The 16,612-nt window shown below is 30.2% G+C and overlaps 1 protein-coding gene across 1 annotated transcript; it reads right to left on the reverse strand.

The window, feature by feature from the left end:
- Positions 1-7,082: 7,082 nt before the first annotated feature.
- LOC134707288 (homeobox protein unplugged-like) lies at positions 7,083-14,995 on the reverse strand. Its single transcript, XM_063566931.1, has 2 exons — positions 14,151-14,995; positions 7,083-8,258 (listed from the first exon to the last, which is right to left on the reverse strand). The coding sequence occupies exons 1-2, from the start codon at positions 14,581-14,583 to the stop codon at positions 7,759-7,761; spliced, it is 933 nt and encodes a 310-aa protein (XP_063423001.1). The 5' UTR covers positions 14,584-14,995; the 3' UTR covers positions 7,083-7,758.
- Between the last annotated feature and the right edge of the window lie 1,617 nt (positions 14,996-16,612).

Raw genomic sequence — 16,612 nt, forward strand, 5'->3', positions numbered from 1 at the left:
GTTCATTTAAGCTAAAATCTGCCTCTGGAAGAAGCATACATTTTTGTTTATGTCCTTTTTTTCTGTTGAACTAATAGGAGAAAAAGAGGAAATATCGAAATAAAAAAATAACCTAATATAAGAAATCGCTTAAATTTTACAATTATTTAGTTTATGTAGAGCTTATTTAAAAACAATAATAAAAAATGTAGGTCACCGATGAGTAAAAAAAAATATTTTAAATTTAAGGCAAAAAAATGGCATTTTTGCACCAAAGGGAGATAATTTGGAGCTTTTTCAATTTTTTAAAGTCATCTGAGGCCAAACCAAATCATTTTTGAGGGCTGTTTTTTGTACCACATCATAAAGTAACAACTAATAGTGTAATAAATAAAATTTGTAATGAAAAAATAAAGGTTTAATTTTTTGCTAAAATTTGTGTACCCAAGAGCCACCTTCAGTTTCTTTTCGATTTATGAGTTTGACTGTTCCACTGATATCTTTCGCCCGTCTTCAACTGAGTTTAATGAGAATCTAAATTTGAAGGGTCGTATCTTTGTAGGGAATGCACAAAATGATCTGAAAATAACATGATTTCTGTTTTAAAGGATGTTAAATTAATAATAATTGAGGAAGTTGTCGAACAATGTAGTTGTCTGAAAATTGGCCAACACAAAGTAGTTCCTTGGAATATATAAAAGTTTAAAATACAGAAAACTTTTATCTGAATGATAAATAAAGAATTTGTGTTTTGTCAGTTGTATCGCAAAACTGTTTTTGAGAAGTAAACATATATATTGATGTACAATATAAAACAGAAGATGTGGTATTATTGCCAATGAAACAACTGTCCACAAGAGACCAAAATAACACAGAAGTTACAACTATAGCTCACTATGTGCAAAGCTTATACCGCATAGTCAGCTTTAAAAGGGCCCGAAATGACAAATGTAAAACAATTCAAACGTACTATCCAAATAAAAACATTCCATACTACACAAGAACTATGCAGTTCACCCTAATTTATGTTGGACAGATATGAACGTTTAAATGTAAAACAACAAAACAATAGCTTTGAAGTTGAATATGAGATAGCATCATCATCATCATGCACAATAGAATAATGTTAGAAAAATTTCTTTAACCGTTTCATCGAACCAATCAATGGTTGGTTAGCCTGACTTACAGATACCAAAAATAGATACGGAAAAGTCCATTTATTGAAACTGAAAAACTCCCATATCACCAAGACCGAAATTTAAGGCGTTGAAGCTTGCAAATAATTATGTTTAAACAAGACACACTAAGAAATGTTAATAATCACATGATTAAAATCAAAGCAAATAAGAAGTTGGTGGTCATAAATAATTTAAAAGCCAATGAAGCGTGCAAATATTTGCTGGAATTTCCATATATTTCTAACAAAAAGAAACTGAATACGTTTATAGATTTCATATGTACATTAGTAATTGCAGTCAGACGCACCTTAACCTTTATTTTTACAAATTTACCCATGTAATTAAAGCTTTATTCAGTTTTAATGATTTGAAATTAGCTAATTCCGATAAAAGCGCAACCAATACCTTCATTTATGTAATTGTTGTCAATACTGATTCCATACGAGGAAAGACGCATGCAACCGGATAACAAGCAAAGCGAAGTGAAATTAATTCTTTTGTTGATTTCGCTCTTTCTTTGATTAGCCAATCAGCAAGAAGCTTTTAGAACCATGTCAATTACATTGATCAAAAGATGAAAGCATAGAGACATACTACAGACAAAGCACTGTTAAAACTAATATGAAAAGTCTTCTCTTATATCGATTTGTAGTTTACATTTAATCTGACGACAGCGATATCTAATTAAAAAGGGAGAAATATCGGTTATATTTCTGGAGAGATCTGAAATCGAGACACCAGTTTCGTATAGTGCAGTCTTTGTTAAATGAAGTGCAGCAGCAACAGCAGACGATTAGGAGAAACGATCAAATTAAGATAGTATCATTGATAAATTATTGTTGTTGAATAGCTTTATGTATTGTTATGCGTATGTCAAGTTACAGATAAACTTTTTAAGATGAAAAATACTGTCATGATATCAAGCTATGCTTCCTATAAAGATAGATATGGACTATTCGACTTTTATGTTTAGAGGAAGTGATAAAAACAAGTTGCCATCCGAACCAAGGAATATGACGTTCACTGCTGCATGGACATGTAAACCTTATTTGCGATACTTGTACATGTTGACGGGAAAGAATTATCATATCAAACATCAATGATATTATTTCTGGTATTAATTAGTTGATTCTGAAACGAACTTTTGACTATATGAGTTCCAGGTGAAGATTATTGTAAAAAAAAAAATACTATCGAATATCGAAATATATAATGCATATAGAGATGTAAATCAGTCTCACCCGAAAGGCGTCAAAACTGGTGTATCTTTGAAAATCTCTCTAAATATAGATATAAGAAGATGTGGTATGAGTACCAATGAGACAACTCTTCATCCAATTCACAATTTATAAAGGTAAACCATTAAAGACCGAACTAATCGTAATTACTGCCAGGCTTCTAGGTGGATGATATTCCTGTCCCTCCTATTCAAGTAGCACCTCTCGTATTTGATAAAATATACATTCCTGGCGTCCAACCCTTTGGGTTTGAGCGCTCTTGAACAAGATTAACCCAAATCTCTTCTAAGATACAGTACATGCCATGTTATGAAAAGCAATGATTGGTTTATTAGTTATTCTATGTCATCGCACATTCAAGGAGATTGGTAAATTGCATGTCCTTGAATATTTTCTCTTGACAAAAAAGAATTAAGTGTACGATTCTAATGTGGGCTCTGCCGAAAGGTCATTTGCCCTCATCATTTTTCTTGTGCGAACAAATCTACACCTCTCCCTAATAAAACAATGGAAAATAAATGTAACGTTTCTATCAAATGGGGTACTCTTACTGGATTTATCAATACTGTGATATATTTCCATGATATTAAACTGCTACTATTCCTTTAACAAATAGGCATGATAAAATAAATGCATCATAGTGTGATGAGGATTTATTTTTAATGGAAGTCCAGAAATACTCCGAACAAAAAAGTCTACAAAATAATAATATAAAACGGGGCGTGTAGATGTCACGAAATGGCAAAAGTTTAATGATGTACAGTCCTTTCTTATTTAAATATCAAACCCAATACAAATCTTAACAGATCCGTTCGGAGCTCATGCAATTCGAACATTTTCACTAAAACTTTTTTGTAAAGTTTTTGACCGCTATCGGAATCTGCTGTCGGGTTTCTTTTTACATTAAAAATTATTAGTCACTTAAAAGAATTTGAAATGATATGCGGTTTGGAGACACTATATATACTTAAAATATTACAGCCCGCCTTTTAAATTAGTTTTCCATCTTGCACGGTTATTTAACTCCTTTATGAGCTATGAGTTTTTAACCTTAACCGCACTCAGAGAAATGCATCAGTAATGAAAACAACACAAACGCCGGACGAAGTTAGTTGGCTACTTGACGCCATGGTTTTATTACTATCAACTGATACGGAAAACACAGTTAACTCCCTTTCTTGTTGAAATTAACCATCACTTATTTGTCATGAAATATATTTAATATCGGAAGAAAGAGGATAACATATTTCTTTTGAAATATTTATTACTTTTATGATGTTTAAGTCTATTAGATTCCAGGTGAGTGATTTTTCAGAATTTGAATAATGCCCCCACGCGTTAAAGAAGACACTTTTGTCAGGGGTCATATCACCATAGCGTAAATTGCTAGACGAACGTTGTACAGATTTCACTATGAACTTGCTGGAATTTTAAAGAAAAATACAACAACAAAAATAAACAAATTGAGAAAATTTGATTTATACTGTCTTGAAACTGTATCTTCTGGTGATTTAAGTTTATATTAAAACCTATAAAAACCGATGATACTTTTCCACGATCTAAGCAAGTTTCAAAAGCAAAGTATTTACTGTAATGTTCAAAATGTTACGTTATACACAAGTGATTTTCATAAACAGAAAAACTGAAAATACGTTTTGTTTCTAAAAAATCCTAGGGTATGAAGTACATTATATTATAAAATAAAAAATAAAATTACCACATGTCGTTATTGATCAACGAGTTTAACACGAACTCCAGATTCACCTTAAGAGAATGAACAGACTGTAACAACGAGTACAGAGAAAGCGTAAGATCTAGTGGAACACTTGTTGATAACATGTTAGTCGTTACATAATCATTTTAATTACAAAAATATACAGAGATATGAAATTGTAAATTTCTGTTTTTCAGCTGTTTGGTTGAAAATAATATAAAGAAAAAGGAACGAAATCAATTTAAATCTTCATTTTGCAAGATGTCAGTTTATTTTTTTAAAGTCTTCTAACCTGTTTAAATTTATTATGAGGTTGAGTATATTAAAAAGTACGCTCAAATAAGCATCAATCAAGACTGGAAGAATAAAAATATGGAATTAAATTTAGCTTATTCCATGTTCACACTTTCACTGCATCATTAACGTTTTTAACTTAAAAAATTGTAGTTCCGCGTTTTCAGCCACTACACTTCCATTTCACTTCGATGTGCATTCGCACGCCGCGAATTTTGGATTAACCTTCATACGATGGGAACATACAATTTCGAAAGCCAAAGGTAAAAAACGTAGAAAACATGCAACCTGGATGGATCAAAGCATGACAACTTTGATTGAGGGAGTGTACTTGTGACCTGTAAATTCAAACACAAATATTATTCCAATCTGCACATACCAAATCATTGGCTCCTGGTAACCTCCTGGCCTATCTATTAGTTTTTAAGCTGGTACCGTCCACGAAGTTTCTCGATGAAACATTCAAGAATAACTAATAATAAGTATGATTAAACAAAATCTTGAAATAAATTTTATTATGTCTGCCTTAAAAATTATAACTTTGTCTATTTCTAAAGAGATCAGGCCGTTCATTCATTAAATGTTGCAATACTCGGAGTACTAAATTTGTTGCACGAAACACTAATTTCAGTACATAGTTGGCTGATTTCTATGTCTGAGTGCGAACATCGAGTTAGAACATTTTGTAGCTAGAGGTCATGGAGTCGATGTTAAAGTTCAACAACTCGAGTAACAAAAAAAACCATACTATTTAAAAAGTCTCAAAGGTCACACCATACGACCTTTAATAATGAGCAGAAAATAAACGGATCATCCAGTCAAAAACAACTTCTCATCAAGGCCAAGAATTAAAACATGCTCAGAATCTGATACACATTGTCATAGTATTAACTTTAATATTTTGAGAAAAAAAAACATTGCCTGTTCTGCCTTTTACATAAGATTTAAAAAAAATATTGACGAAAATAGAAAAAAAAAGGAAAAGGGTTACAGTAAAATTTAGGGAGGCTGTTTCTATATAATGAAATCATTTGTTTTGTATAACTAGTCGTCATTAGGATTTTTTCATTATTTACATAAAGTATTCATATATAAGTGGTCACTCAACCAATCTATAATCGTCTAGGATCAATATTTGCTATCGGAACTATAATTATATATAACTTGTCTTGTATATTATTTAATTTCAATAAGATGTATGGATTTGTTTACTTATACTGTTTTCAGTGTTTTATATAATCTAGATTTGCTTAGTTTGAAATTAAAAAAAAACCACCTAGTTAATACGATTTCAAGAGCAAAGTGAGCAAAGTAGATGAACGAAAAAGATAACAGAAAATGCAAGAGGATGGACATGAAGATGTCCATTGTATTTTTTATGTTGTTGAGTAATTGTCTCGTATGTTATTGAGAATTGAAAAGTTTAATGTTTAAAGTTTGAAAGTTACAACCACAAAAAAGACGCACATGGTATATATATATGCCACTGAAGTTAAGCATAAGCAAATATGTGTAAAATTGTTCAGTCGCCAAAATCAATTTTAAATTCGACAAAAGCAAAATTTGGTAGAACAATCTCAATCAATCTGCTTAATATACCTTCGCACAATCGGCATTTTTTTATGGCGATCTTAAAACAACTTTAGTAACGATAGCAATCAGGGGCCGTGTCAACGAAGCTTTCCTAGGACTAAGACATGTCTTATGATGGTCTTAGGACACGTCTTAGTCCTAAGTCGGGTTAACGAAAGTCTCCTAAAAATAAGATATGTCCTAAACTTGGTCCTAAAGTTAGGATATACAATTAGGTGTCTTAGGATAGTCCTAAAGGTTACATCGTCCTAAAACGTAATAAAAACAACAAATATGGCATAAACTCAATAGTAAAAATACTAATACACCATTAAACTATCATATTAGGTAAAATTAATTAAAAAAAAAATGTTAAAGATTTAATTGTAAATTTATATTAAATTATTTCGTGCTGCCTTTTTTGAAGCCTAAACAATACTATCATCATAGCAACACATAATTTAAATAATTCAAATATGGGAAAAGTAAACTTCTTTTTTACCTAATCCTGATTCGATACATGTAATGAAATCGAGTGGACCTATTAGGACAAAACTAGTTTATGTACTTAAATTGCAGATCGAATATCACAAAGTTTTGTTGACAATTTACTTTTGTTTTCGTATTAAATTCATTTATATCTTTTATATTTAATAAGGTATTTATTAGTATTCCATAAAAACTTTAACTTTTATTATGCGTTAATTGTTTTCTATATAAGAGTCATCCTACCTCTCTTAATATATAGGTTCTAAAATACAATTCAATCTAGTTCATACAAATCTCCACATATATTTTTAATAAAATATATGTGTTAGGATGGTCCTAGGACCATCGTAGTTAGGACTGTCCTAAGACAGCTTTGTTTTACATCCTAAGACATGTCTCAGACACGTCCTAAGACCATCCTAAATAATGTCCTAAGACCTATCTTAGGACATAACCTAGGATACTTTCATTGACATGGCCCCATGGCATTTCTGGATTGACGGGCTAGTGTAGTCTTAGAAAATAGTATGCAAACGGCACATAACAATGTGTTAGTGATGTAATATATATGTTTAATTTAAAAATAAAATCAAAAGTTAAATATTAAGATCAGTCAGGTTTGTTTTCAAACGGCCGTTGGTAACCTATAATCAACATTAATTTAAATATACATTTCATTCTTTTGGATAGAGAGAGTCATTGTTTGTTACGTTATAGTTATAGTTTAGTTATATTCCTTGTGCATTGGTAGTTAAGATTCAGTCCTCGAGCTAACCAGACGAGATAAATGTTGAGAGCTGATAGACTCGTCATCATATATCTATTTATATTATATAACTTTGACATCATGTCGATGTATGCTTATCAAACAGTCCAATACTTCCATAGATATACCGTGTTTAGTATCAAATAACAAGTAGAAGTTACTAAACCGACTAGGTTAAAAAAAATTGAAATCTCTCTTACTAAATATCAAATGAAAACCTTACACATATATTTTAATAATCATTCCATAAGTGTGAAATACATTAAACAACAGCATCATTTGGAAAGTAACGGGTTATTTAATATGTACACAAATACGGGATAAGATCTTTTTAATCAAAAAGCTCGCACTGAAAGTTTATGATGTCTTCTAGTAAAACATGTTCTGTTTTTAACAAACCGGGTGAAGTTCAAATCTTTGTCCTAGAGTTCTGAGTAAAATGTAAATTTGCCGGCGAACGGCAACCATTATCTAAACAGACATGCCAACACAAAATAAGAAACTGATCTTAGTTCAACGACTAGCCATCTAACTGGGTGATGTCTGTTTTAATGTCTTTTCAAACTGCTGATGTTGACTTCGGATAGCTAGTCTGTTAACATGCACGGGAATTGGGACAACAATTTTCGGTTTATTAGACATGTCACTTCCTGTTCTGCCATGAACCATTCCAGCTTTTACTCTCTTCCATTTGGCGCGTCTATTTTGAAACCATATTTTCACTTGAACCTCACTTAGTTTAAGATTATGTGCTATATGTGATCTTTCGGTAAGCGATAGGTACTTTTTACTGTGAAACTCCTTTTCAAGCTCTAGCAATTGTTCACTCGTAAAAGCCGTTCGTCTTCGTCTTGACTTTACACTACCGGCATCGTTTCCGGTTGAAGAGTTTTTAAAAGATTTGAGGTCAGAAGAAGAATCGTTGAGATCATCACAGTCTATATCGATATCTTTCTCTTCGCAAGAATCTTCGTTAATTTCACAATCAGAGTCTCTTGGTTTCAACGATCTGTTATTACTGCAACTGTCTGTAAAAATTAACGATAAAAGTTTGATAATACATTTCTTTGTCTGTTAAAATAGATTGAAACATTATTTTACACTTTCCAGGCTAAAAATAAAACCAATCGTTAAACATGATTTAAAAATTATATTTTTTTCTCGCATACTTTTTAATTAGTGGTTGAATTGTGAATTTTATTTTTTACTTTTCATTCCCCATAATGCCCATTCAATTTAATTTCCAATCGTTACAAATCTGTCATTTATGTATTGTAAAATAATTCAAAATTAATCAAAAATTTTCAAAAAATGGTTGCGGCGTAAAACACTCCGTCTAAAACTTGCAATATTCTTCAGCATGCTATTTTTTTTAATCCACCACATAAAGTTTCTATTTAAATTTTACAACTTATGAAATAATATATCAACTTACTAGTCACCTTATAAATATTTACATATGTCACTTGTATTGTATGGTTTTTTTTGTTTAAAGGTTAAACACATAAATTATTATTTATAAAATAAAGGTGTTGGTTATTTAACCATATGTAATAAATGAATAATGAAATCGATTAGATGTCTACCCGTAAGGCTGACCAGATGTAAATGTTCAATTATAAAACGTTTCACAAAAGTGTTGTTAATTTCCTGTGTATTTATATTAGACATGTCTTGTATTTTCTGTAGCTATCGTAGGAGAAACTGACATTAATTCGTTTTACATTGCTTTCCGTCTTTTGGACATTTCTTACTGTTTTGGACAAAGCCATGTTACACAACAAATGTCTTTCTTAAATGAAAAAGTCCAACATAAAAATCTGTTGTCACAGTCCATTCTTGTAAATGGATCTTAATTTTGTTTTCATTGAATTTACTATTGCCTTAAAGTAAACATATCTGTCTGTTATATGAAGCAAAGGATTGCCAGTGTCATACAATTCTTGACAGGGACCGACAGTGAACTACTCCGCCCATTAATTTTCTAATGGTATTCATTTCATTTAATTATGGTATCCAATAATTAACAGTTCCAGATGGGCTGTGAAGTCTTAGGTTTTTTATCAAAGATTTAGCAATAAAATAATGGTGCATAATTGTTGCAAAACACTAAACTATGATTTGAACTCTTTTGGTGAGAATGTGTATCGAAATGGCGTGAAAATGATATGGTTCCCATATTTTGTTGACCATTTAAGTGCATTTTATTAGTCATTTTAATGTATTGAATAGCAGCAAATTAACCATTAGAAATCAGTCCACCCAAGTGATTAAAAGCCACCCACATCTGTTTTGGTGTTAGCTACAAGGCAATATGGTGATAGAATATTGAAGTCGCGGCAATGTAAGCCGAAAGTAATTAAGACCAAAGTCAAATTCTGCACACATGTATATATATGATTTATAATTTAGGGTTCAATGCTACCAACTTAAAGATTGGTACCAATACGGCTTCGTTGTTTTTAGTTTTGTTTTTGTTTTTTCATATGGATGATCCGTTACTATTCCCACCAGTCTGCATTTTAGCTAATCGTTTCCATCGTTACCATATGAAGTCTTAATGCTTTTTAAATTGTTTCCCAGTTAAAATAATTTCATGTAGTTGGTCTTTGAACCTCCAGGGCCGAACTTTCAATACACCATTAAAAAGGTTGTTTGTACGTCAGATGTGGAACATAGAGTCAGAATTAAAATATGGTAAACTGATTCAAATTCATACTTAATGTTGAAAATCACAGCTGTTTAGTATGTACGAATTTTCTTAATTGTTCAAAACGAGGCTCATTTAAGAGTAATTATATCATAAAATGGAATTTTTAATGGAACTGATGTTGCCCTTACGACAATATAACCTGATTGATTTTGAAAAATTACGCCTAATTTGTACCGTTCATTGACAGTAAAAACGAATTAAAAATAAATCTGAACTACACTATGATACATTCCTTGTGCTCCATGCTGAACATATGCTTTTTGATAGCTCGTAACCTGGAAATGTTTCCAGTAGAATTATCCGCCTGGGAGCATTTGATTGGTATGGTAGGGTGGGTTTGATTGGCAAAATAGATTGACCAATTTAGGACCGTAAAAATCAAAGGCATACGTAATTGTTGTTTCGAATAAAATATCCTTTAATCTTCAATTGAATACATGTAATAACACCTTGCTTATTTTGTGTGAAAATTGATTTTATATTTAGAAAATAGTTCAGAATATTAAGAAATATTAGATGTATATTTAATGTCGAATTTCAAACTTAGTCATTACAATCCCAGCTTGTTACTCATAAAAAAGACGATCTATGTCGGTTGAAAGTAGATTTGGGGACAGCTTCTTGAACTTGCATCAATTAAGGACAGTCATTAGAAGTTTGAAATACTTATATATTAGGTAGAGAACGCCTATGAAATATAAAATTGTTAAAAATACCTATGAATTTTATGTTATCTGTCGTTAAATTTAACACTTCTTTCGTCAGTACCCAAACTCAACGGTTTAGAACTCGTTAAAATTTCGACCTGAGCAACCGCATCATAATATAGATATTCAAAGTACAATATTTTATATAACATAATTGAACTATTAACAAACGTATCAATTATGAAGATGTACAGTGAAAGTCAATGAGTTAAACAAAGAAATAATTCTATTTTAAAGTAATTTACTATATTATTCAGGGACAATTATAAAAAGGAAGAAATTTGAAAAAAATGAGGAAAATTCACAATTACTGTCTTTAAGACACTGACATTTATTATTTTCACAAACTATCTTTAGATTTTTTTACTTAAAAGTTTGGAAAAGATATTATTTCAAATTGAACATATGATATGTAGTATAAATGCTTTTTGATTTTATCTGTAAGAAATTGCATACAAAAAAAAGAAAAATGTAGACAGTTATTTCAATAATGAATTTATTTTGATTCAATATGTTTGCTCTAAAGGACTTATGACTAAGCTACAACGTATGAGCTCCAGAAGACATTTCTAATCTTAATCGTTAATCCATCCCCGAGAGATGGCGCTTTTGAAAGCAACATATCAAAGTGTAAATCATTCTCATTACTTTTAAAGCAAATTTTGTTAAATTTAGTTTAAACGATTATTTAAAAAGGCTGTTTTGTAGGATGGCTAAATATTAAAATAGATTTAAACATGTGTTGCGGATTTATTTATAAGAATCTCTCATGCGAAAATGTTACAAGTTTTTGAAAAAACGAAATGGAGTATTATTTGATGCAACAGTGGTTAGGGACTTAATTTTGAAGTCTTTCAACATGAAAAGTCATCGTATGACAAATCAGTTTCTTTGATCGACAGTTAAATTGTAAAATAATATTTTGATTATTTCATCGTTTTAGTCATACCTAATTGTTACATTTTAACCCCGGTTCATATTAACTGCATACCACCTCTTTCAAATCACCGTCAATTGAAATATTTTTATTAGTTGTAAATGTTCTACGAAAAGCGGCACATTGCACAATATTCCTGAATGGAAGTGCTATTTTCCAGTTTAAATGCCGTTTTATTTTTTTTCATTAAAGTGATGTAGCTGTTTTTATACATTAATTTAATCTTACTTTAAGACAATTTGTGCAATTTTCTAAACTTTCTATTGTGGTTATAAGGCTGTAAATGATTTCGTTTGTGTTGGATTTTGAGAAAGTTATGTTTAGAATAGGTATATATGTCATGTATGTAGATTATAATAACATAAATATGTTATGTTTGAATATAATATAAGACATATCAAAAACATTACACATATTCAGCTTTACGAATTACAAATATGTATAATTATGCCTATCAAATACGTACTAAAATATATAAAAATCACTATGTTTGTTATTGAAACATAAATTAATTGTAAAACAAAATTCGAAGTAAAAGTATTTATCAGAATAGCGTCGAATGTTCTTTGAAAAGTGAAGCAGACTATATATATATATTTTTTGATGTCAAAGAGCAAAATTAAATAAGAATCCTGCTCATGCTTGGAACATTAGTTTTGCAAGGTTCCAAAGTCGACATGCTTAGCCTGAGCGGCTCTTTAATGAATTGATCTGTTAATAATATTAGTTTGTGTTATATCAAATGTTTTAAAGAGGTGAGACTCTAACAAATTATTTGTTGTTCAACATTTATTTTTGTTGTGTATATGTGTGTTTAATTTTTGGATTGAAATGGTTGATATAAAAAAAATTACACAACAGTAATTATATTTATTTTGTTTCAAATGTCTCGAAAACATCACCAAAAACGTTTAACTGTATATGAATGTAAAACATAACTTCCTCTTCCATTAAACAAAATGTGTATGTTGCATCTATCCATCGACTTATTCTTTGGATAAACGAAAAGATAATTTTATGTCTAAACCAATTCTAATTAAAGTTCTTTAAATTTGGTAGCCGTGACAAAATCAGAGAAAATGGAGAAATTATTTTTGTATAATATTCTTAAGTCTATTCTAATAGGAGCGAATGACCTTTTAGCTTTTGTATTTTTACAAAAAACAAAAAAAAATTTGCAGAAAGAAATAATTTTCTAAAAGGAAATGGAAATGGCTGAAATGTTTTGGCATTTTTGCATAATTTAATTTATCAACAACTATATCTTTTACAAATTGTTGCCGACAAATATGAAGAACTTAAAAGTTAGTTTGCCTGAAAAACCTTAAAAGATCAAGCATATTTTTGAAAAATAACGTTCTTTAACAAGATTAAAGCAATGTAATTGGATGGACGCATGCTTAAAAGTTATAATAACATTTGGGAAAACTGTTCAAATATAAGTATTATATTTGTAAAAGGTATATATATTTTTCAAATGACATATATACTTTGTTTTGCAGGTAAACCCGGTTACCAACACAGAATGAAGTGACTAAATACTAAAAATGAAACCACAGTAGTTTTTGAAGAGCTTAAAATAATTATTTTATCGTATTTGAAAAAATCATTTCAAAAAGTAAAATGAGAGCTATATAAAAAGAAGAGTAGAAAATTAAAAGATGTGACAGTTATAACAGAAAATTGAAGCTAGGATTATTCCTTGTTAAATATTACTTTAGTACAAAAAAGTGAAAAGTAACAATTCTATAAAGAGAGTAAAATCATATGACCTTAGCCGTTATCGGGTCAAGCAAAATGCAAAAGTGTGAAATTAGAGATTTTTATTTAATCCACATACCCCGGTTGGAATTCATCAAATTTGAATTTATAAGACGCCAACGTGCTGTTTCTGAGTAAACAATATTCAGAAGTTTGAAAGAAACAGTTGTCGGATCAATGTTGTACCGAACGCCCCGTCATTTTGTCTATTTTATCCCTATATATGCTGACTTTTCGTGAGTTGCAATCCAGCCATTCATAAAACGGTTTCTGTGGTTACCCTTATTATTGACCACACAAGTACACCTATACTAATAGTTCTTGTATTTATTTTTTATCAAATCTTAAAAGTTCTCTACTATATTAATTAATCTTTTAAATCTCTGGTATTAAATATATAAACATTTAAAAGTTATGAATATCAGATCTACCATTTGAACAGAAGATAAGATTGGACGGTTTTTGGATCTGCCAGTTGCATTACTTTTCCTTATTTTCGCTCGCATATTGGAATAACAATATTAGCTTCAATATTTAAAAGGGGAATTGGAAACGGACATTAACATGAATTTATTATTTATATCCTAGTTAGGTTAGTTATCTAAATTGTAGCAATTGCATCCGTTTCTTTTTTAAAATCATTCAAAGATTAAAACAAGTTAAATTATAAAAAAGAAATTGCTATATTCTATTTTGTTAGTTAAGCTTTAACACGAAAACATTCTTTATCCTTTTATCAGCATCATTATACAATAATTCTTATTTTTTTATTTTGATAACTTTTATGACAATGAAACAATACCTGTGCTTAACGGCGAACACCTGTCAAATGCATCTCGTGAGTCTGTTCTTAACTCCGCGTGCTCATCAGCAGACGATTTCAATGATGGTGATGATTGCTTCTCATGTGCTCCTGGAGAAAGTTTTGATTTAAAATTTAATCCTGCAAATGGAGCCATAGGGTTTACGTTTGGAAGACCATACGGATTAGGAAAATGTCCTAATGTGAATTGTTGTGCTCTGGCTGCAAGAAGTTGTTCTGTTGTAAAGTTTTGATAATTAAATGTAGAATCTGAAGCTTGACTAGAAGGTGGAAATCCTGTTATTCCTGTTGTAGGGGGCATGAAAAAATATCCAGAATTGCAAAACAAAGGTCCATACCGGGATGCCACTGCAGTTGGTGCCATTAGAGAATCAATTGAAAACGACCCAATACCTGGGCGTTGCATCGACATGGCGGAATTATGCCTCAGTCCGATTTTTAAAGTTACTTCTGTTTAGTCCCAAGAGTAAACACTCAACTATAATGTGTATGTATCGCTAGGTGTATATGAAAATGTCCAATGTCAATAGGAATATGTTTTGATCTTCCAAGGTATATTAAATTGAAAGGAGTGGGGTGAATAACGTATATATCATTCTTAAATTACTTTGTGTATTATTCCTCAAATTAGGAAACGATTGAATCCGTGACAGAATTTTAATTATATCCTGTAATCCCATTGGTTCCAAACACGCTCATTGTTAAATCCCTCCTCTTCGGCTATTTGTATGGGTCAATAAAATGTTTTCATTGGTTCACTTTCTAAATTCAGAATTATAGTTGGTCCTCCGATGAAATCAAGTGAAGGTAATTAAGATAAATGATGGCTTGAACAACTTTCCATAGAAAACTATTTTATGAGACAAGATTAATAATGAATACTGAAATTGAGCAACCAAAAGGTGGCCACCTTTGATCGGGTACAAGTGCCTGCAGAAAATGTGAAACGATTAAATGTATTTATCAGGTAGAGTTTAAAACAAAGAGAAATAAAAATTTAACGATAAAATTGCCGTTAACCTTATTTGGTCGTATTATTTTGTGTTGATCAGATTATGATAAAATGTGTTAAAACAAGCGCTTTGTACAATAAATAAACACGATATAGCTACCACACATACATGTATCTTATTTTCTTGTCTCTAAATGTACAGCAAACAATATACACAATATATAATTATTATATACTTATATAAAAAAAAACTTCGTCAACGTATTCGAAATTATGCGAAATAAATAATTTGCAACTGTTTATACCTGTGTAAATTCGAAGTTTGATCTTCAATCGAGTTACAAAAATGTATGCATATCAAATTATTTTTGTGTTGAAAAGATTTTAAAAAATATTGAATTTGCTTCTCATTTGATAATTTTTATTATAATTCATAAAAACAGAATAATAAACAAAATATTTAGAAAGTCATAAATGAATATATAAGTGTCATGTGATTAAATGCACAAAATTTAGATATTTTTAAAGTCATAATAATGAATAAAATCCTCAAAAAGCGCATATGGTAACAAATAATTTCTCCTGTATTGAATATCAATTCCCAGATTACGTGTATATGTATGCATGAAACTATAGATTTCATGTTTTTGTTAAATATTTCAAAAATGAATACAATATATACATTTGTATATATACATGAGAAAGATAAATTATATCAAATTTTATAAGGAAATTTTAGATCTTTCAAGATTCCAAATTAAATTGTATCATTTATATATTTATTCCGACAATAAATCACAGATTAAAATGTTTGCTTGAAAATCAACGAGGGCTGAAGATTTTAGCAATGATACTTCAAAAATGTATCAAAACTCTAGAAAGAAATTGAAGCTTTATTCTAAAACGTCTCTTTATTGGAGATTAAAAAGACAACAAAGCATAGTTACACTATTAGTGTGTAGTGATATATAATAAAAGATCCAGTACCAATTACACGACGCAAGAGCAAACTAATTAAAAGTAAACTTAACAAAACAGCACACAATAAATCATTTTTCGAAAATGAAAAAAACAGACAAAAGCAGACAACAAAAGCAAACTTCATTAAAAAGGAAAGTAAAATAAATCACCAAACTAAATTTTATTTGTTTTCGTAAATTTATCCACATAGAAAAAGAATTGAAAAAAACTGTTGTAGTAACAGATGGTTTAAAACTTACTAGTGACATTTTACGTGTTTAAAAAAAAAGGATTATGGGCAAAAAGTAGCTGAAACGATCATACATTTCTGTTTGGAAATTAACTTAGTAATGTTAATTGAAGCGAATCACCTATGATCGATGTAAGAAGTTTGGAAAATCTTTAAAGAACTCAGTTGGTGGGCATACTGTAAAACATGCGTAAATGTAGTTGTTTTTGATAAACAAAACAAAAATCTCACGAAGATAAACTTGACGGATTTTTTACTGTTGCCTCTTTGGGGAATCAT

This window comes from Mytilus trossulus, chromosome 2 (genome assembly GCF_036588685.1).
Source record: "Mytilus trossulus isolate FHL-02 chromosome 2, PNRI_Mtr1.1.1.hap1, whole genome shotgun sequence".
NCBI classification, from domain to species: Eukaryota; Metazoa; Mollusca; class Bivalvia; order Mytilida; family Mytilidae; genus Mytilus; species Mytilus trossulus.

Bases quoted from the DNA above. Each gene is read 5' to 3' on its own strand.
- LOC134707288 (XM_063566931.1), bottom strand. From the start codon at position 14,583: ATGTCGATGCAACGCCCAGGTATTGGGTCGTTTTCAATTGATTCTCTA. The intron at 8,259-14,150 runs GTATTGTTTCAT...TAATTTTTACAG, and splicing joins GTGTTCGCCGTTAAGCACAG to ACAGTTGCAGTAATAACAGA.